At 42.3% G+C, this 23,176-nt stretch overlaps 1 protein-coding gene across 1 annotated transcript in view; it reads right to left on the minus strand.

The window, feature by feature from the left end:
- Nucleotides 1-23,176, minus strand: part of LOC126356215 (cholinesterase-like) — a 156,140-nt gene that overhangs the window by 19,318 nt on the left and 113,646 nt on the right. The window contains exons 7-9 of the mRNA XM_050007027.1: nt 15,952-16,102; nt 8,354-8,535; nt 2,829-2,958 (exon numbers count right to left, since the gene is read on the minus strand). Of these exons, the coding sequence (XP_049862984.1) occupies nt 2,829-2,958; nt 8,354-8,535; nt 15,952-16,102 (463 nt within the window). The remainder of the gene's footprint in view (nt 1-2,828; nt 2,959-8,353; nt 8,536-15,951; nt 16,103-23,176) is intronic.

Below are 23,176 nucleotides of genomic sequence, written 5' to 3' on the forward strand. Positions count from 1 at the left end.
CGAGCACTTCCTCGCCCCCTCCTCCATGCTTGGAACACCTTACTCCCCAAAACGGTTGCACCAGCACCTTGCACTGACTTTTATCCCATCACTGTATGCTGAGTACTTCCATAACGGTCTGGCCTCGCATCTGATGCGTCTGTGTGCTGTAGATGTACATCAGCAGGCCTTCATCCCTAGGGGTGGAACGCTGGAAAACACTTTCATCTTGGACTAGGCTCTCATCGACGCAGTCCTCTCTGGCCATTCTGTCTTTGTTGTGCCTCTCGACGTATCTAAGGTGTTATACGTGCTAAACCAGGCTACCCTATGCACTGTGCTGAAATCGCATGAGTTCCCGAGCGAATTTGCAGACTATCTTGAAAGCTACAGAGGCAGGATGAGGGTGATAACGGATGGCGGAGGCGTGAGCGTGGCCGTGCAGCAGTCAAGGGGCATCCGTGAAGCGGCGTCCGTCAATGGGACCCTGTCTCTACCCTCCCTTTCAACAAGGCCATGATATAATGCTTAACACCCTGGCTTCCCCCACAGGATTCCGGATTTTAGGTCGCAGAGTCAATGCTGCGGTCCTCACTGATGATGTCCAGCAATTTGCATCGACGAAGAGGGGCCTGAAATTCCTCATAGACGGAGCCATGGCGCCCCTCGCCCATCTGGGGCTGCATATCAACTTCTGTAAGTGTTTCATCCCTGCCTTAGTGGCCTCTGGCCGCGAGAAGGTAGATGATTCCATCACCTTCACAGCTGGCAAAGTCACCATGCCGGTCCTACGCATGGATGAGACCTTCCGGTACCTGGGGCTGCAGTTCTCCTCTTCTGGTTGGTGCTTGTTTCGCCATCGCCGCCATCGTAACCTGGGCACTCGTTGAACCCGCAACAGCACCTCCTTGCCCACGTCCACGTCCTGCCGCCGTGCCTGTATCATGGGCTGGCCCTCAGTCGCACCTGGGTAAGTGCCTTTAACGCCGCGGACACCGCGAGGCGTATAGACATCAGAAGACGGTTCCGCCTCCCAGCGGACACACCCTTGGGCTACTTCCACTCTCCTGAAGCTCCTGGGGGCCTTGGCATTCCATCACCCCACTAGATCAGCCTAGCCCTACGCTGGGCCCGACTCTTGACGCTGCAGAGGGTGGGGCCAGCTGCAGACGACGTAGGCCTGCGCGAGGTGCAGTTTGACGTCGCGGCGATCGGACTTCACTTGATGTGGGAAGGCATCTCCTCACGACCTCAGAGAGCAGTTCGAGGACTTGTGGGTGGCCCTCCTACACGTCGCCTTCGATGGTGCGACCCTCTCCGAGTGCGCCGCCATCCGGGGTAGCACCAGTGGGTCGCCTTCAACCGTCGTCTCCTCTCCGGGTGCAGCTTCATCAACGCCATCCGTGCGTGCATTAACGCCTTGCCGTCCAAGGCGCGGCGTAGCCGCCGGCTCGCGGCTGACAACCGATGCCATGCGGACGGCAGAGAAGACGATACTGTCAACCACGTCATCCAGGATTGCGGACATTGTCGTGTAATGTCACGACTCTGTTGTGAAGTACATCGCGCGAGGACTCGTGCAAAGGCGCTTCGACGTCTCAGTGGCGCCCCGTCTTCGAACACCGGAAGGACTCAGCAAGCCTCACATCGTTGTGATCAAAGACGCCCAGACCTGCATAGTCGCCCCCCAAAAGTGCAACACGCCGTCCATCAGGCCTGCCGTCCTCGACCTGCGTCCCGGCGTTCAGAGTGTCACCTATTCATCGGTGACCTCCAATTAGAGGGGAACACTGTCCATGAGCAACGGCATCACGCTGGGCTGTAAGGTGCGCGAGTTCTCCATCATCTCATTTTACGTCGTGCTGCGCATCGTTCAATATTTGTGAGAGTATGACGGCACAGCGTCCAATGCCCAGGGCTGGTGTTGGGTAGTGTGCTGGTCTCTCTCTCCCTGAGGTCTGTCACAGGAGCAATACTTTGTCCTAACGTCGAGTCATTTTCCAAAAGGAATGTAGGAGCATCATAACGACGGCTCGCAGAGATTGTTGGCTGCCGCACAGTGACGGGAAAACTACTGGGAGCAAGATCTCAGGACGATACCGTTTCAAGAAGACATTGCACGGTGCCCTGCGAAAGGACTACACCATGAGAGGACCATAAGATTGTTTGACTGGTTCTGACGGACAGACGAATTATAGCAGGGGCAACCTGGGCAGAGGTTAGAAGCAAATTGTCACAACGTAACGTCGGGAAGCTTGGTTGTGATCTGCAGTGGCCTTGCGTCGTTTGGTGCTGACTCTACATCACAGTTGCCAGATTATAATGGGACACTGATTAGGTTTACGTAGTGCTGAGCGGAGTCCCGCTTCTGTCGAGGATATCCGATCCACACAAACGTTTCTGTAGACGATCTGGTTTCGTTCTACACTTCATTTTACTAGTCAACTGCAATTGCATAGTGTATACTGTTGGTTGAAGCCTTGTGGCGTATTAGTCGTCGAACACTGTTCTTCTTTCTTCACAGTAGCAGATCAAGAGCGTGAACAATGGAAACATCAGCATACTGGTCGGCTGTCGTGCTGTGAAGATTCCATCAAAAAGGGTTCGTTCTCTTCCGAGCATTTTTATTCGAACCTCCTCCACGGGGCGCGTGTAGCGGAAGCAAGCGTGCGATTCAGGACGAATTCTGCTGTGGAGGTGGCAGTAGCAGCGGCGGCTTGTGGTAGTTAAACCGCTCACAATTATTAAAAATTATCTTTAGTTTTATTTGTTAAAGCCTGCCAAGCGAAAACAGAAATAATAGTGACATTATCGATATCATCGGGTATCACAATGGTTATTTTACTTACCCCATGGATTTGTGAGAACGATGTCTCCTCTGTAGTCGAATATATAGAAATAAAGTGTCAAGTTAGAGACCTCGACGACTTTCTTTATCATAGCATCGTTGGGGTCAGACCATGCGAAATCTTCGAAAAACTGAAAGGATAGAAATAAATACGACAAATAAACTGTTTTTGCTTCAGAGAAGGAAGATGGAAGGGCAAAATGTGAATAAAAATTAAAAGACTGATTTGAACTAACGTAAGCTACTTGGAATCACTGAGCCGTTACTAACCGAACATAATGTCGTTACAGACGTAATTGTTGTAAATATTAGCTCGACTAATTTTCTCTGCCTCGTATATGTTTTGTTGTTGGTGTTGTCGTCTTCAGTCCTGAGACTGGTTTAATGCAGCTCTCCGCGCTACTCTATCCTGTGCAAGCTTCTTCATCTCCCAGTACCTACTGCAACCTACATCCATCTGAATCTGCTTAGTGTATTCATCTCTCGGTCTCCCTCAACGATTTTTACCCTCCACGCTGCCCTCCAATACTAAATTTGTGATCCCTTGATGTCTCAGAACATGTCCTACCAACCGATCCCTTCTTCTAGTCAAGTTGTGCCACAAACTCCTCTTCTCCCCAATCCTATTCAGTACCTCCCCATTCGTTAAGTGATCTGCCCATCTAATCTTCAGCATTCTTCTGTAGCACCACATTTCGAAATCTTCTCTTCTCGTCTGGTCCAAACTATTTATCGCCCATGTTTCACTTCCATACATGGCTACACTCCATACAAATACTTTCAGAAACGACTTCCTGACACTTAAATCTATACGCGATGGTAATAAATTTCTCTTCTTCAGAAACGCTTTCCTTGCCATTGCCAGTCTACATTTTATATCCTCTCTACTTCGACCATCATCAGTTATTTTGCTCCCCAAACAGCAAAACTCCTTTACTGCTTTAAGTGTCTCATTTCCTAATCTAATTCCCTCAGCTTCGCCCGACTTCGTTCGACTGCATTCCATTATAATCCTTTTGCTTTTGTTGATGTTCATCTTATATCCTCGTTTCAAGACAATGTCCATTCCCTTTAACTGCTCTTCAAAGTCCTATGCTGTCTCTGACAGAATTACAATGTCATCGGCCGAACCTCGAAGTTTTTAGAATGAGATTTTCACTTTGCAGCGGAGTGTGCGCTGATATGAAACTTCCTGGCAGGTTAAAACTGTGTGCCCGACCGAGACTCGAACTTGGGACCTTCGCCTTTCGCGGGCAAGTGCTCTACCAACTGATTGGTGGTAGAGCACTTGCCCGCGAAAGGCAAATGTCCCGAGTTCGAGTCTCGGTCGGGCACATAGTTTTAACCTGCCAGGAAGTTTCATATCAGCGCACACTCCGCTGCAGAGTGAAAATCTCATTCTGGAAACATCCCCCAGGCTGTGGCTAAGCCATGTCTCCACAATATCCTTTCTTTCAGGAGTGCTAGTTCTGCAAGGTTCGCGGGAGAGCTTCTGTAAAGTTTGGAAGGTAGGAGACGAGGTACTGCCAGAAGTAAAACTGTGAGTACCGTGCGTGAGTCGTGCTTCGGTAGCTCAGTTGGTAGAGTACTTGCCCGAGAAAGGCAAAGGTCCCAAATTCGAGTCTCGGTCGGGCACACAGTTTTAACCTGCCAGGAAGTCTCAAAGTTTTTATTTTTCTCCATGGATTTTAATACCTACTCCGAATTTTTCTTTTGTTTCCTTTACTGCTTGCCCAATATACAGTTTGAATAACATCAGGGAGAGACTTTACACATATTTTAAAATGTGCACTTATTGTTTCTCGGAAATGTTTTACTGACAGGTAAAAGTGAGCTACGATCGTCTAGCGAAGGCTTATACAATACTAATACATCGACAAAGATCTTCCCAGTTGGGATAAATGGCAAAGACATGCATGGTATTTACAGCGTCCTTAAACACAAAGTGAAAAATATAAAAATAACAAAAGAAATAGATAACAGTATGTTAAAGAAGGTTATGAGAAGAATTGTGGCTAATTGTAAAAACTATTTACTTTTACGTCGAATAAGAAACGGAAAAACTGAAACTACAATTATTGTGTACATACAAGGGCACACATAAATGAAAAACTTTAATGTCAGCAAAGACACAGTCCGTTTTGATGAAGGTAACAAAAACTTACACACGCGACTGGAATGATTTAAATGCTTAACCAAGAATTATGTGTTAAGTGACACAAAGATGTAGACACGCAGAAAAGTGTTACAGAATTTTATGCCACATTGCAACATTGAGGAAGTGACACAACAAGAAAGGAAGTTTCATTGACGTAAATTTGACATCATCAAATATTTCATTTCAGTTGAAATTCATTTAGCTCTAATTTTTCATCAGATTCTCGGTGATGTGACATCAGTAGTAAGAAACTGAAATACACTGGTATATGTTGCTTAAGGAACACCGATAACTTAGAAAGAAAGAACATAAGTAAAAAAGCCTTTGCTATAAGGAATAAAACTTAGGCTGGTCATAGTTCAGTCTTCAGGGTTACTTAAAGTTGTCTTGTAAGTAATGAAGTGGTGGGAGATGAACACCTTAATACGTAGAAGGCACTGCTGTAGACGTTGTCAACGTTGGGTGTCGAGAGATAAAAAGGTTAACATAGGCCAGCAGTGAGAAAACATTCATTAACGTACGGATATGTCTATGTAGAAAAGAATCAGTGATCTCAGATTAATAGTAAACAGTTTAATATTAATTAAAGGTATGTATTCCATAATTAGCGATTTCTTGATAGTGGTAAGTGTAGCAGTCCTGGTAACTCTATTAATGGTCCTTTATTACAAAATGTGACAAATACGACGCCTATATTTAACGATGATACTTAGGAAATGAAACTACCTTTCGTAAAAGTTCGCAATAGTGAGTTCGGCTACTATATCCGATGCAGTACATTTCGACAATATCGAAACTACGAAGGGCTATAGGTAATTCACTACCATCTCCATAAAGCTAACAAAACTGATGTCCTACCCGAACAGGCAACCATTTGTTGTTGGATATAACTCTTTTTACTAGACAATAAAATGCGCAAAATAACGGAAAGTTGTTTACAATGTATTCCTGTGCCGGTGTAGGGAATAGGGATTCTGGGGTCGAAGTCAGCTAAGCATGTAGTTACGTAACCTCGTACTTATGAAAACAGTTGGCCATCGATCAAAAATTGTCCCACAAAAACACACGCACATAGTAGACTAGAAGTTGTCACGTACCATAATGTCAATTCATTATCAGACGTGTTTATTTAAGCACAAGGCTTTCGCAACTTTTCAAAAGAATATTTAGTGATGGCGGCTGGCTTTCTTCTATGCGAAGCTCAACTTTTGATTAGTTTCAGACACTTTTACGACAACCACTGAGATAACAACCTAAAACGTAACAAACATTAAACCTTGAACGAATCTTTAATTCTGCAGGGATATGTAAGCTATAGTTGAATCTCCTGATTTTTTTTAATTGAAAATGCTCAAGCTGCAACAGTTGGAGCTACTGTAAGTTTTCCTTATCCCTAGCAGTACCAACGCATTGTCCATAAGCTATAGTACCACAGTGGGATACGTCACGCCAGCTATGAAGAGATAATGAATTATGAACACGTTCCAGAACATGAAAATATATTTTAGCACATTCTTAGCGATATCAACGCACTTTCAATATTGTACACTACCGACCGGCAGGAAGAGACGAGAGGGGTGGGAGGCGAAGGCTATTTTAAGCCAGCATAAAAATATTTAAAAAGGTAAAATACGTTAAGATTTTGATGTGTAAGTAATGTCTTGAACATAGAATACTCAATATGACTTACACCGGTGACAGTGACATCTACTACTACGACATACATTTTTCAGTTAAGTTTAACATAAAAAAATTATTGAATCTGCTAGAAGAATTCATTAAGAACAATAAACGTTTTTTTTTTAATTTTAAAATTTAATCCAAATGACTACATTACAATATTTTTAAAGATCGGCACACAGTACCACCTCCTTCTTGGTGCGGCGAAGGTTAAGCAAAGATGCTTAACGAATGAGAAACTGGATTGTAGATTTTTTCCGTACTGTCATATTTTGAAATTTTTCTATTGTAGGTTGCGTACTATTTTTGTAAAATTCTCAGTTATTTCTCCGGAGTCAGTTGTGAGTGTACTTTCTAATCTCAGTACGCCATGTGCGGCAAGTTCACTACGTGCACTGGAGACCCATTGTTTTTCGGTCCGAAGCCGCCAAACAAGTAGCTAATATTCAATACATGAATGATGTCCTTCCTCACCGATTCAGTATCCAATTTTGCAAAAAAAGTTTCATTCTATATTCCGATACACTCGGCGCAGAGTTTATCATCTTCCCCGAGTCGTTTTGATTAACTGAAGTAGAGTTTTCTTGTGGTCGTATATGCCACAAGTATGCACTGAATTGATGACCTAAACTGATGTTCGATGGGGGACGAAAACATTACTAGATAAGGGGATGGGCTACATTTATCGTGTTTCTGCTTGGGATAGTTAGATCACTTGAAAATTCTGTACACAAGAACCTCAGTACGTTTGTTATATATTTTCTGTATTACCACTGTAGACTGGAAATGCGATTTTTATGTCGAACATGTTCCTTTGCTTAATACTTTTAATACAGCAACAAATATTTATCATCGGTAGAGGTCTCTGAAAAACTTTTTCAAGTTTTTGGAAGAGTCACGGTCGATTAAGAGCTCGCCTTGTTCTTAAATTGTTAAATAGGTAAAAGTAACGCTCTTGTAACACTCTTTTATGGTACTCATGCTCCGGAAGGTGCTTATTTATCTCACGGTTACAACCGTTTAAGGATAGTCCGTACACTTCTCTCTGATGGGAAGTTCTGTGTGCAGTTACTTAGCTGATCAGGTATTCTGTAAGCTAGTACCTCGTTCACTACTACAGGAAGTAACTGTATAGAATGCCATCCGGAAGTAAAGTAAGATGGCTTCAAATGTTCCAAAATTGTACGAGAGAATTTCGTTGCTGATAGTGACGACCTTTGGTTCACCGAATTACCTTAACTGATGCCACAGGGGGAGCAATTTTTTTCTCTTAATCTGTGCAGATTTGCACACGTGGGTTGATTTTCTAATCCGTCATTAGTATCTATCATATCGGACTTCGTACAACAACTGAAAAGACGCACTGTGTAAAATTACTCCGCTTTGAAAAAATTTTAGATTATCAGTTTCACCTCAGCTCTGCTTCCACTAGCATCAACGAGTGATTGAGCAGATGATTTTTTCTACAACTATTGGTCAGGTCACTACCAAAATTAGAATTCGTTGGACGATTATCGCATTGGTCTTAGCGAAATTTGGTTGCATTCAGCTTCCGTTTGTCGGCAACGCTTAGACTTTCTTTAAAATCCACATAGAACACCCACATTGAGTGACCGAATACTTTTATTCACATTGAATAGATAACCATGACAATAAGGAAGTAGTGTCAATACCAACTAATTACTCACGGGGATCAGAGTGTCTGGATCGTCGGCAGAAATGGTGTTGTTGCCGAAGTAGAAGTCTTTCACCTTCCAGGCGGCCTCTGTCTGCTGTTCCACGGTAGGCAGGTGTAAGCTGGGACCTATCACAGCCGCGAAGTCTTTGTTCAAACCGGCTATCAGTTCCGGTCTCCCGAGAAGAATGTATCCTGAAATAAAACTAAAAAGAATAACCTAGAGCAAAGAACTGCAATGTGTAGAATGACTCGGACTATAACTACGAAGCAGACTCAACAAACGGCCAGTCCACTGACGAGCACAATACACATACATTTTACCGAAATGGGCAAGGGTCAAGATAAATCGATTAATATGGAAGAGAGTGTGTTCACACTAAGCAATACTGACACTAGACAACATGTACCAACATAGATCCCGTCTCAGATTTATAAACATCTAATAGCAAAATTTAGTAACTTGGAACACGAAACAGGTACACATAAAGGACAGAGAAACCAACCTCCGAGACAACTTATACGTTGACAAATAATATAGGGTGTTACCGTAAGAGCGTGCAAACATTTAACTGCACGTAAAGGATGTTCCACTGATCAATTTGAGGTAGGGAACCTAGGATCGGGAAAGCAGCTGCAGGAGATAATACTATGTGCTTTTTTATTTGCGTTAGTTACAGTTAACGGCAAATATCTTAACTGACATAATTAAAGTACTGTTTGTATCTTATCTTACAATATATCTTGAAACTGACGGCCATCAACCTCATTGCAAGCATGACATCGGCGAACAGGTTTCTGACACATCCCAACATATATCCCTGATGTGTTTCGAATAATATCGAAAGCAGCTAATCTCATATCCGTATCCACTGAACCATGGACATTGTCGTTGGTGGGGAGGCTTGCGTGCCTTGCCGTACCGTAGGTGCAACCACAACGTAGGGGTATATGTTGAGAGGCCAGACAAACGTGTGGTTCCTGAAGAGGGGCAGCACCTTTTTCAGTAGTTGGAAGGGCAACAGTCTGGATGATTGACTGATCTGGCCTTGTAACAATAACGAAAACGGCCTTGTGGTGCTGGTACTGCGAACGGCTGAAAACAAGGGCAAACTACAGCTGTCATTTTTCCCCAGGGCATGCAGCTTTAGTGTGTGGCTTCTTCCATGTATACATAAAAAAGAATATAATAATTAATAATTTCATTTCGAAACAAAAGGTGTTGACAGATGTGAAAATTACCGAACTATCAGTTTAATAAGTCACGGCTGCAAAACACTAACGCCAATTCTTTACAGATCAATGGAAAAACTGGTAGAAGCAGACCTCAGGGAAGATTAGTATGGATTCCGTAGAAATGTAGGAACACAGGGGGCAATACTGACCCTACGACTTATCTTGGAAGATAGATTAAGGAAAGGTAAACCCACGTTTCTAGCATTTGTAGACTCAGACAAAGTTTTACAATGTTGACTGGAATGCTCTCTTTCAAATTCTGAAGGTGTCAGGGATAAAATACAGCGAGCGAAAGGCTATTTACAATTTATACAGAAACCAGATGGCAGTTACAAGATTCGAGGGACATGAAAGGGACGCAGTGGTTAGGAAGGGAGTGAGACAGGGTTGTAGCCTCTCCCCGATGTTATTCAATCTGTATATTGAGCAAGCAGTAAAGGAAACAAAAGAAAAATTCGGTGTAGGCATTAAAATCCATGGAAAAGAAATAAAAACTTTGAGGTTCACCAATGACATTGTAATTCTGTCAGAGGCACCAAAGGACTTGGGAGAGCAGTTGAACGGAATGGACAGTGTCTTGAAACGAGGATATAAGATGAACATCAACAAAAGCAAAACGAGAGTCATAGAATGTAGTCGAATTAAGTCGGATGATGCTGAGGGAATTAGATTAGGAAATGAGACACTTAAAGCAGTAAAGGAGTTCTGCTATTTGGGGAGCAAAATAACTGATGATGGTCGAAGTAGAGAGGATATAAAATGTAGACTGGCAATGGCAAGGAAAGCGTTTCTGAAGAAGAGAAATTTGTTAACATCGAGTATAGATTTAAGTGTCAGGAATTCGTTTCTGAAAGTAATTGTATGGAGTGTAGGCACGTATGGAAGTGAAACGTGGACGATAAATAGTTTGGTCAAGAACAGAATACCAGCTTTCGAAATGTGGTGCTACATAAGAAGTCTGAAGATTAGATAGGTATATCACTAATGAGGAGGTTTTGAATAGAATTGGGGAGAAGAGGAGTTTGTGGCACAACTTGACTAGATCAAGGTATCGGTTGATAGGACATGTTCTAAGGCATCAAGGGATCACCAATTTAGTACTGGAGGGCAGCGTGGAGGATAAAATCGTTGTGGGAGACCAAGAGATGAATACACTAAGCAGATTCAGAAGGATGTAGGTTGCAGTAGGTACTGGAAGATGAAGAAGCTTGCACAGGATAGAATAGCATGGAGAGCTGCATCAGACCAGTCTCTGGACCGAGGACCTCAACAGCAACAACATTCCACTGAGGTCTCATACAGTTCATACAAAAGTTAGGTGTCCCCATAAGGGTTAATCAACGGGATTCAGTCAAATGACCTCGCAGGCCATGGAATAAAATATCCCCTTCCAATCCAGTGACCAGGATATACAGCCTGAGAAAGCTCCGGACATCCACACTGAAGTGAGGCGGTGCACCATCATATTGTATCCACATCCTCTCACTAACAGCCAAGGCTACGTTCTCCTACAACTAAGGTAGAACTCTTTGTACGATACTCAATTACAGGTGGCCACGCAGGCGGCCAAGTAGAAGATACAGTCCAACGAGATTGTCGCATATAATTGCGGCCCTGATATTCACAGCAAAGCGTACTTGATTTTGTGACTCTACTACAGCGTGAGAGTTTTCCTTATGCCGCACATGGCTAATCATGCAGACATACAATTACGATCAATTGAGGTCTAGTCAGTAAACAGCACGATTTCGAGGAAACCTGGTCGATCAATCCATTGTTGGAACAACCACTAACACAAAGCGACTCTTTGTGCAAAGCCAGCCACAAGCACTGCTTGGACTCGTTGTGGGTGATATGGGTGTAATTGTTGTTCGTGGAGTACTCGGCATACGCTAGGTTGTCCAGCCCCCATTTCACCTGTAATACGAGGAGTGGGTGTAGTGGAGTCCTCTGCAACACGTTACATCAGCTCCTCTTGAAAATCGGCTCTGCGAGTGGTCATCATGTTGCCAGGTTCTCGTTTCTTCTTTTCAACTCGCCGGCGAGTTAGTGCGACGGCTTTCTCACCTGAAGAGGATGGCCGGGTGGACCGCCGAAATTTTGTGTGCAGATGACGATATGTCCCGGCTGCAGACCCGTTGTGAATATCACAACCCAGGTACTTATTTATGAGTTCGTACTGCACCTCCTACTATGGTAGAATATAATGACCCGACTTCGACGTCTTTATCAAAAACGATCCAACGCAAGTTCCATGCCACGCCACAATGAATTGCATCGGCTCGTCTCATGTCCTGGGCATTGCACTGCCACTGTTTCTACCCACTACTGCTGGCATCTACCATGCTTCTGTGATGCGGGGTCCCAAACCCCCTTGCAGAAGCACACACCCTTACGAGTGTCTCAGGTGGAGTCCCGTGCCAAGATGACTTACACATATTGGGGGTGCACTTTGTTCATACTTGCTGCCTTATATCACCAGACTCGCGTGTAGAAGCTTCCAGAGACAGCAAATATGTCATTCGACACACTCCCGCGAGCTCAATACAGATATACTATAAGAGAAATCGGAGCTCACATACAGCAATGTAACAGTGTAACACTTTTTTTATGTCGGCTCTACTACATACTAAAACTCATCATTCTCTCCATCTTGTAGTGTAAAGAGTTAAAACTAAGAGCTCCACTACTAATCAGCCTCTAACAGCACAGTGCAGAAAACTTTAAGATAAATCAGAGTTCACTTACAAATATTTAGCTGTACAAAACACATTTTTTTACGTTGTCCTTACTACGCACTAAAACTCGTCATTCTCTCCACAGAGATATAACTAGAAGCTCTGCTACTAATCATGTGAGGGAAGTGCTCTCAATCTCGGTAGAATCAAGAGTTACCAGCCCTCTTAATAAAGCTGTTTAAACAACTGGTGTCCTAAAATAAACCGAAATATAAAATGGTAATGAGGTAGCGAATTTCTACAGAAGAGAGTAACTAATTTACTGTCCACTTTATCATTCGAATGAGGTACAGCGAACGGTTCAGTGATAGGGTTCTTCTCATCAGAATTGACAGCAGAATAGCACCGACAACGATAGTTCAGGTAAACATCGCGGTGTCGCTAGCTGAAGAAGATATAGAGAAAGTGTATGAGGATATTGAAAGGGTAATACAGTATGTAAAAGGGGATGAAAAACTAACAGTCATGGGAGACTGGAATGCAGTAGTAGGAGAAAAGGTAACCGGATAATATAAGCTTGGCACAAGGCATGAGAGAGGAGAAAGACTAAGTGAGTTCTGTAACAAGTTTCAGCGAGTAATAGCGAGATGGAAAGGTGAAGAATGTATTTGAGGATACTGAACGGGTAAGTCAGTACGTAAAAGGTATATGAAATTCTAATAGTCATGGGTAATCGTAAGCTGTTGAAGGGGAAGGAGTACAAGAAAGGGTTGTTTGACGGTATAGGCTTGGTACTGGGAATAAGACAAAACAATGACTAATTGAGTTTGGGAATAAACTTCCTCACTAACAGCGAATACTATGTTCAAGAATTACAAGAGGAAGAGATATACTTGGAAAATGCCAGAAGATAGGGTAAGACTTCAGTTAGATTACATCATGGTTAGACACACATTCGGAAATCAGGTACTGCACTGTAAGTAGTATCCAGGAGCATAGACAGACTCAGCTCACAATGTGGTAGCGACGAAGAGTAGGCCTAAGTTTAAGAGACTAGTCAGGGAGAATCAATGGGCGAAGATGCTGGATACGTAAGTACTAAGGGAAGAAGAGATACGCTTGAAGTTCTCCAAGGCTACAAATACTGCCACAAGGAATAGCTCCGTAGGCGTTCCAGTTAAAGAGAACTTGAAAGGAAGTAACTGTCAAGCAACCATGGGTAACGTATCAGTGAAAGAAGGAAGTACAAAACTGACAAGGGAAAATTTGGAATACAGAGGTACATGTCAGTTAGGGATGAAATAAATGGGAAGTGAACGGAAGCTAAGGCGAAACAGCTGCATGTAAAATGTGAAGAATTCGAAAAAGAAATGATTGTTGGGAGGACTGATGCAACATATAGACAAACAAAACCACCTGCCGCGAAATGAAAATATAGATGGTAATATTAAGAGAGTGACAGGAATTCCAATATTAAATGCAGAGGAGAGAGCGGATAGGTAGAAATAGTACATTGAAGGTCTCTATGAGGGGGAAGACTTGTCTGATGACGTGACAAGAAGAGGCTGGAGACAATACTGAAGAGATTGTGGGGTCCAGTATTAGAACCACAATATAAAAGAGATTTGGGGGACTTAAGATCAAATAAGCGATAGACAGTATTCCATCGAAATTTTTAAACTCGTTGGGAGAAGTGGCAACAATAAGATTATTCGCGTTGGTGTAGAATATATGAGTCTGGCGATGTACCATCAGATTTTTGGAAAAAGTCATCCACACTGAGAGTGACAGGCTGTACGGCATTGTGCCAGAATCATAAGGATCGTCTACAGTCAGCATCCAGTCTGCAGTCAGCTTTTGTGTGAGCATGAGCACTTGTATTCGTTGCACTATACTTATGTTGGCATATATGGTTTATGTTAAATTTGACATGTTTTTATCCAATTATTTCCTTGATCTTCACATGCGTACGCATAATATGACATGATACATATCACAGATGGAAAAGATTATGTGAATTTGTAGAGCATAAGGTATAGTACTTTTCCAAGTGTATGGACAATTAATTTTGTACATCGTTATACTTCTCTTGTGAATCTATTAGCTTGACAAATTGATTCTGTGCAGTGCAGTTCCGAAGATAATTATATAGTCTTATCGAAACTGGTTATCAAAATTAAGGCTTTAATAGATATATTGAATTCTGAAGTTGTCCTTTCCATTTTACTGCCGTAAAATCTTGTCGGTTTGCTATTCATTCTTCTCCTTACGAATTAAAAATTTTCTTTGTTTGTGGCTGAAACATGTGCACATAACCTCTCAGTTAACTCTGCGACAGTTACATAAAATTTCTTGCCGTTTGTTAATCGCTATTGTTATTATAACACTAAAACTCAAGTTTCAAACAATTAGAAAATGTAACAAGCTAAACAAATACTGCAAATAGGATCTGTTGCATGAACACAGACAGTAAGTGTCAAGGCAGCAATAAAAAAATCCACAATATGTCAAATAACCAAACTCCTTTGTTGAGAGAAGTGATCGCACTACGTATTATCAAATGCCAAAGCTATATCATTATCCGTCATTAGCTTGTTGAAAAGAAGCAATACGACAGTAAGATTTGAAATTTTTATGTTTCACAAATATATTTGAAAAGGAAGGAAAACAGTTCTTAGTAATTAACTAATTCCTCTCCGAATTAAATGTCAAGGCATTTTAATATTTGGAATGGAACAGATGTGATTATCTGTAGAAAATAAAGTGATGCAGAAAAAGACTACGGTAAGATTAGTATGAAATTCTTTGTCTGTAACACTGTGTAGATGTTCGAAATAATAAGATATTCTTCAGTATACCTGTTCTTTAATATGTACAAGTGTCATATCTTACGTGAACTAGAGGACGTTATGATTCATTAACTGGAAATCAGATGATTATTTATTGAGAAAATTGGTGTACCGTGGATATATCAAAGACAATTTCGTTATTTTGTCTATAATTAAACTAAGTTTCATCTGAGTCAGCGCTCTGTAATTATGAATCCTATGGATATTAGTGTTCCTGTTTTTCCTGTAGAAGCAAATATATTCAAATTACTAATGTCGAGTTTTCTACAGAAAGGTGTATTCCAGCTCTTTATAAGCATTTATAATACTGTGTCACGTGAAAGTGAGGACTGAGTCCTGATGAGGAACATCCTGAAACTTTCTGCAGTCATCAATCACAGCTGCAACGTAGGCAAAAATTCGGAGTATTTTGGGGATACGTTCAAAATACATAGGTGTAATTTAGAACAAGAAACGTTTACTGAACGCAAAATGTTAATAAGGGAATGAAATGGACTGTCACTATTATTTGGGGTAGATGGTGGTGGTGATTCAAGGGTTGGAGTGGGGGAAGGTACAACCATTAACTATAGATGCACTACCTTATAATACCTCTTTTAGTTCAAAGATTTTAGTTTTCGTACTTTAATGAAATAGGCCACTAACTCTGATACAAATGCCGTGACCACCAGAATGACAAGAGTCAGCTGTTGGAACAAATATTGGAAGACGCAAAGAAGTTACAGAAAATTGATCCGAAACGTTTTCCGTTTAAATTTTGTGCTAGCCTTGTACTGACCGAGAAAAACCCGCCATGCGGCACGAGTGTAGCAGCCTCGGCTCGGATGGGGCAACCAAGGAATACGTACCAGTTTCGGCAGAAGCAGTGCCCATCATGATTGGCACGTTGTTGAAACGGCCGTCTATGAGCATCTGATTAGCGGACGCAGTAACTACAGCACCCTCCACGTCTGGCTCGATATTTGGTTCCCACGGATGGTGTATGATTTGCTTCTTTTCCTAAAATGCATAAAAAGAAAATATAAGTCACACTTACAGACTTTTAAGAGGTGTAGGTACCAAATCTTTGCACAGCAATAAGTGTTACTTCGCTGTGTTCACAACATTATGCGTTTTTACCTCGTGGAACAAATGCCTAGTGACAATAGGCATTTTAAACGAGAGAATTGTTTCACGAATGTAATTATAAGTCAATTTTGAAATGTCAGATGCTGGTTAAGAATTTCTCACATCGGCTGCAGTTGTTTTATTTGCTAGTAGTCACTATGTTCTAGTTATTTTTGCACAGATTACAAAAACAGCGCAAGTACTGAGCACAGTGCGACAAGAGATGGCGAAGTGCACCGTGAAGTGATACACACTGTTGCAATGGAAATATTAATTAAAGAAATAAAGGAACTGATACTCTCGTAATGTGTCTAGCAATAAATGCTGTGACCGGAGAAAATTATTTCATCACTCAGCTATTGTTATTTCAGATTTGATGTAGGAAAGCAGCTGCTGCCCCTGTGTGTCCTAGAAAGTAAAATTAGGATCTCCATTCTACCCCACAACATCCCAAGATATATTGTCTGTTTGAATTTTGTACTCATCTTGTATTGAGCAAGACAAAAGTTGTCATGTATCACAAGTGCAGCTGCTACAATTCGGATGGAGCAGACACAGAATTTGAATTTCCATAAATTATTACTACTTCGATCACTTACGAATCATGTTCAGACATATAATTGAAGAAGAAGTAGTAACAACTATCTGTGTAGGTAGATAATAAGATCTGAAATGGTTTAAAATTTAAAGTTCTTGAAACTGTACCTTACTACTCACAAACTGAAAAAGTTAATTATTTTTGTATAAGAATTCAGAGATAAGGTTACAGTAAAAGGAAGGGTGCTGTACCAAACCTGTAACAGATTTAGTGGTATCGAGCAAGTTATTATTTCCGGAATACCTCGTACAGATCAGAGTGTCATGGATGCTGACGTTGATGCTGGCGATGTATTTATGTGGCTGCATCACAGGAGGGTCTCTAGCACCGGCAATAAAATTTTGAGTTGGGTGTGGGTTAAAGTCGTAGGATATAAAATTTAACTTCACTTGAAAAATAATAAAATGGCGTGATGGCATGCATATATGCACACCACAAATAAAAAAATCTACAAAGAACATTCATTTCCCAGATCTAAGACTTACAGAAAAAAGGAAGAAGCAGTGGGAAGGATTAAAATAACACAGAAGACAGCTCTTTTAGACCGATTTCTGAATCATAAAAGATGTGCCAGCCGCTCTGAAACACACTAAGATTTCCAGGCTAAATCTTAGGCTGGAGACCAAAATCTTCAGAAAATTGTCAAGGTTTATCACACTCTTATCACACTTGACCACTCATCACATGAAATCGATCTTTACGAAACTCTGTCGAATCCGGAATATCTGTGAGCCTCTTTAGGAGGCAAGGTGGAGATCTGCCCCAACCTTGGTGTAAGATATGAAAATCAGACGTACCAATCGGTCCTACCGAATGAGGCCTTTATCTCTAGACCAAATGAGACTCGCAGGAACCTCACTGTATCCTTAACATGAGGAGCAACGTGGCTCATTCTTACCTCAGGAAAGTGAAAAACAGAGCGTTAACATTTAGAAAAACCGCACACATGCTTTTCGGTTGAGAAATTAAAACCTCGCCTCTCCGCCAACGCTTCCAAACTTCTAATAGTCTGCAGCAACTAATGAGTTGTTGCAGTATCGCTGGAGGAGGAACAGAAGATGGAGAAACGTCTACAAACAACCAACACTGAACAGGACTTATTACTGTCAACGTTGCATCATTGATAACTACAACGAAGACTGTCAGACTAAAAATAACTCGTGGGACATGGTTCTCTTGTTCAGGTCGATTATGGAGGGCGTCGCCTATTCGATATTTGAAATAGAGATTATTTCTTTCTTTTTTTTCTTAGTCATCAGTTTTGTGAGTGGTTTGACGCGGTCCGCCACGAATTCCTCTCCTGGGCTAACCTCTTCATCTCACAGTAGCACTCGCAACCTCCTTCCTCAATTATTTGCTAGATGTACTCCAATCTCAGTTTTCCTCTACAGTTTTTGCCCTCTACAGCTCCCCCTAGTACCATGGAAGGCATTGCCTCATGTCTTAACATTGACTTATCATCCTGTCCCTTCTCCTTATCGGTGTTTCTAACATATTCCTTTCCTTTCCGATTCTGCGCAGAACCTCCTCATTCCTTACCTCATCAGTCCACCTAATTTTCAACATTCGTCTGTAGCACCACATCTCAAATGCTTGGAGTCTCTTCTGTTCGGATTTTCCCACTGCCCATGTTTCACTACCATACAATGTTCTACTAGAAACGTACATTCTCAGAAATTTAGCAGTGCGGAGTGGCCGCTCGTCTAGAGGCACCATATCACTGATTGCGCGGCCCCTCCCGCCGGAGGTTCGAGTCCTCCCTCGGGAATGTGTGTGTGTGTGTTGGTCTTAGCATAAGTTAGTTTAAGTAGTTTATAGGTCTAGGGACCGATGACCTTAGCAGTTTGATCCTACAGGAATTCACACACATTTGAACACAGAAATTTATTCATTAAATTAAGGCCGATATTTGATATTAGTGGACTTCTCTTGGCCAGGAATTCCTTCTTGCCTTTGCTAGTCTGCTTTTGATGTCCTCTTTGCTCCGTCCGACATTGTTTATGTTACTGCCTACGTAGCAGAATTCCTCAACATCATCTACTTCGTGACCATCAGACCTGATGTTAAGTTTTCCTCAGTTCTCATTTCTTCGATTTCCTCTCAATCCATACTTTGTACTCATAAGGCTGTTCATTCCAATCAGCAGATCATGTAATTCTTCTTCACTTTCACTTAGAATAGGAGTGTCATCAGCCAGTCATATCACTGTTATCCATTCATCTTGAATTTTACTTCCATTCCTGAACCAATCTTATATTTCCGTCATAGCTTCTTCGATGTAGAGATTGAACAGTGGTGGCGAAAGCCTACCTCCCTGTGTTACACCCTACTTAATCTATTTAATTCGTTCTCCACTCTTCTTATTCCCTCTTGGCTGTTGTACATATTGTATATGACACATCTCTCCCTATAGCTTACCCCTACTTTTCTCAGAATTTAAAACATCTTGCACCATTTTATATTGTCGAACGCTTTTTCCAGGTCGACAAATCCTGTGAAAGTGTCTTCATGTTTCTGTAGTGTTCCTTCCATTATTAACCGCAACGTCAGAACTGCCTCTCTCGTGCCTTTATTTTTCCTAAAGGAAATTGATAGTCATCTAGCCAACCTCAATTTTCTTTTCCATTCTCCTGTATATTATTCTTGTAAGCGACTTGGATGCATGAGCTGTTAAGCTAACTGTGCACTACTATTCGCACTTATCAGCTCTTTCCGCTTCGGGATTGTGTGGATGATGCTTTTCCGAAACTTATATGGTATTGCGCCAGACTGATACGTTCTAGACACCAACGTGAATAGTCGTTTTGTTGCCACATCTCGCAATGATTTTAGAAATTCTGATGGAATGTTATCTATCCCTCCTGTCTTATTTGATCTGAAGTCCTCGAAAGCTCTTTTAAATGCACATTCCAATACTGGATCAACTATCTCTTCTAAAAATGGTTGAAATGGCTCTGAGCACTATGGTACTTAACATTTGAGGTCATCAGTCCCCTAGAACTTAGAACTACTTAAACCTAACTAACTTAAGGACATCACACACATCCACACCCGAAGCAGGATTCGAACCAGCGACCGTAGCAGTCGCGCGGTTCCGGACTGAAGCGCCTAGAACCGCTCGGTCACACCGCCCGGCTATCTCTTCTAAATCGAGTCTTGTTTCTTCTTCTATCATATCAGCGAAATCTTCGCCCTCATAGAGGCCTTCAGTGTACACTTTCCACCTATCCGCTCTCCCCTCTGCATATAACAGTGGAATTCCCGTTGCACTCTTAATATTATCACCCTTGCTTTTAATGTCACCGAAGAATGTTTTGACTTCCCTGTATTCTGTGTCTGTCATTCTGGCAGTCATTTCTGTTTCGATGTCTTCACATTTTCCCGGAGACATTTCGTTTTAGCTTCCCTGAACTTCCTATTTATTTCATTCCTCAGCGACTTGTATTTCTCTATTCCTGAGTTTCCCGAAACATTTTCGCACTTCCTACTTCATCGATCAATTGAAGTATTTCTTCTGTTACCCATGGTTTCTTCACAGTTGCCTATATTTTCCTTCCCAACTTCTGTGCTGGTCCTTTTTTGATATGTCCATTCCTCTTCAAATGTACTGCCTACTGAGTTATTCCTTATTGCTTTATCTGTAGTCTTAGAGAACTTCAAGCGTATCTCTTTATTCCTTAGTACTTCCGTATCCCACTTCTTTTCTTCCTGAATAATCTCTTAAATTTTAACCTATTCTTCACCACTACTACATTGTGATCTAAGTATATATCTACTCCAGGTACACTTTACAAGCCAGTATCTGATTTCGGATTCTCTGTCTGACCACGATGTGGCACCTGGCCTTTTTCAAATATAACTGCTTCTCTTGTGATACTTGAACAGAGTATTCGCTGTTACTGGTTGAAGATTATTTCAGAACTCAAGTAGCCTTTCCCTCTCTCATTCCTTGTGCCAAGCCCATATTCCACTGTAACTGTTTTCCTGTTTTCCCTACAACTGCATTCCACTTCCTAACGACTGTTAGATTTTCATCTCCAGGTACGTACTGTATTACCCTTTCAATATCCTCATATACTTTCTCTAACTCTTCATCTTCAGCTTGCGATGTCGGCATGTATACCCGAATTGTCGGTGTTGGTTTGCTTTCGATTCTGATGACAACCACCCAATCACTGAAGTTTTCACATTAACACACTCTCTGCCCTATCTTCCTGTTCATAATGAATCCAACTCCCTTTATACCATTTTTTGCTGCTGTTGATATTGTCGCAGAAGAAGCACAGTAGTTCCGGGGTGTGGTGGTTATGATACTAAACTGTTGCATGGAGGGTCGTGATTTCAAAACTCACCTGAATTGTTCAATTTTAATTTCTATATTCGGCTCTAATACGCTCTATAAGTATCCACAAATGTCAAGAATCATTGTACTGGAATGTTCTGTAGACGTATGTATACTGTATGTGTTCAGGCCGGAGCAGTTCGCTCCGCGCTGTTGTATGCACAAGTGCTCAATAAACCTTCGTTAGGTGAAGTTAGTGTTCGTCATTCATCTAATTACACCTTCTTCTACGTGACATAATTCTGGTGGAGACCTTGGGTGCTGGAACGTGTAATAGCGCACATTCTCTACGACACAGTGGCTCCCATCAGGACATGACAGAGTATCCGATTACGTGGCGGGAAACCCGAGTTCCAGCCATAGTCAACAGATCACGATATATCGGAGACAGAAGAAGTGGACGTTACGACGACAGCAACTGTGTGCTACCAATGAGACATCTTTTCGGTTTCTATAGCGACGATGGCCAAGATCCAAACATGTGGCTGAAGGTATATGAGCGTATAGATACATGTACCAAATGGGATGACACCGTGTGTTTGGCTATGGTATTTTTCTACTCGGTGCGCACTGCCAGGCAGTGGTATGAGAACGAGGAGAAGTTCAAACTCTCGGAAGTATTCCAGGCGCAACTGCGCAAGTATTTCGGCGACACACAACGATAGAAGAGCAAGGCTGAAGACAAATTAAAGTCCAGGGCACAGCTTCCAGAAGAAATTACAGCATCTTAGATTCAAGTAGTCTTGGAGCTGTGTGAAATAGTGGATCCTAGAATGAAGGCGGAATATAAGGTTGCACATTTCATGAAGGGTGCTGTTGAGGACATGTATCAAACCCTAATCCTGAAGGAGGTTTGGACAGCAGACGACCTCGTAAAATGTTGAAAGTAGATCGAGAAAAATGCATCAAAAAATAATGGCGTCTAAACGTCGTATCGATGTCCGTGATGGAGGAAGCAACTGATTTCACAAGTGTTCTTCGTCAGATAATGATAGAGGTATTTCAGGAGGCACTTGTTTTGCACGGCGAGCAAATAACCGACACGCTTATAGAGGTCATAAGGGAGGAAGTGGAACAGACTTTGAACCCAATCTCTCGTCCTTAATATCCCTTTAAAACGGTGAAAAAGTTGAGACCCAGACGGACTTACTTTCCCACAATGCCGCATGAGGAACCTGGTTGGGCACCAAGGAAAACTGACGTCTGGAGGACCCAGGATCACCAACCACTGTAGACGACCGGGACATGTGATGCGCTAATATCGAGAGAGGCGGCGGATATTTGATGACGCCCGGGCCAGAAGACAGCAGACCGATCTTAGCCGACACCAACACTTGAGACGACGAAGATGATCAAGAAGATGTCGGCTCAGGACGACGTAGATCACGATCGCCGCAAGCTAGCCGCTGGAGAGGACGCTCCCCAATACACCGATCGATGTCTCCATCGCCGTTTAGAAGTTCCAGACGATTACCTAGCCAACGCAGCCTGGAAAACTAAAGGGTGCAACCTTCCTAGGAAGTGAGACCGCTGAAGAGAAAAATCCTCCGCCGTCGGCCACTACAAAAATGATAGTAAACTATGTCGGTATCCTCATGGATGGCCCACCAGCCCAAGCTCTTGGATTCTGGAGCATCTTATTCAGTTATTTCCAAGAAGTACCGTTGCCAGTTGCAGAAAACCGTATTAGTCGACAGCAAAACATCTCTACTGAAGGTGGCTAATGGGAAATATGTAAAACCTACAGGAAGGTGTACCATTCGTGTGGGTATAAGTGGTCATACGGAGCCCTTAGAATTCATCGTCTTAAAAGAGTGTAGTCATGACGTGTTTCTCCGATGGGACTTTTTGAAAGCTTCTCAGGTAATTATAGATTGTGGTCGCTCATAGATTATGCTAGACGAGATGAGATGCTGCGGACAAGAGATGCGCACCGGAGTATGTGGAGACTATGTGTGCTGGATAAAGTGTTCATTTTTGCAGTCATCGCTAGAAAGGTAACTGTCACGTGTCATGCCATGCATCA

The sequence above is a fragment of the Schistocerca gregaria genome, chromosome 3 (assembly GCF_023897955.1).
Source record: "Schistocerca gregaria isolate iqSchGreg1 chromosome 3, iqSchGreg1.2, whole genome shotgun sequence".
Lineage (NCBI taxonomy): Eukaryota > Metazoa > Arthropoda > Insecta > Orthoptera > Acrididae > Schistocerca > Schistocerca gregaria.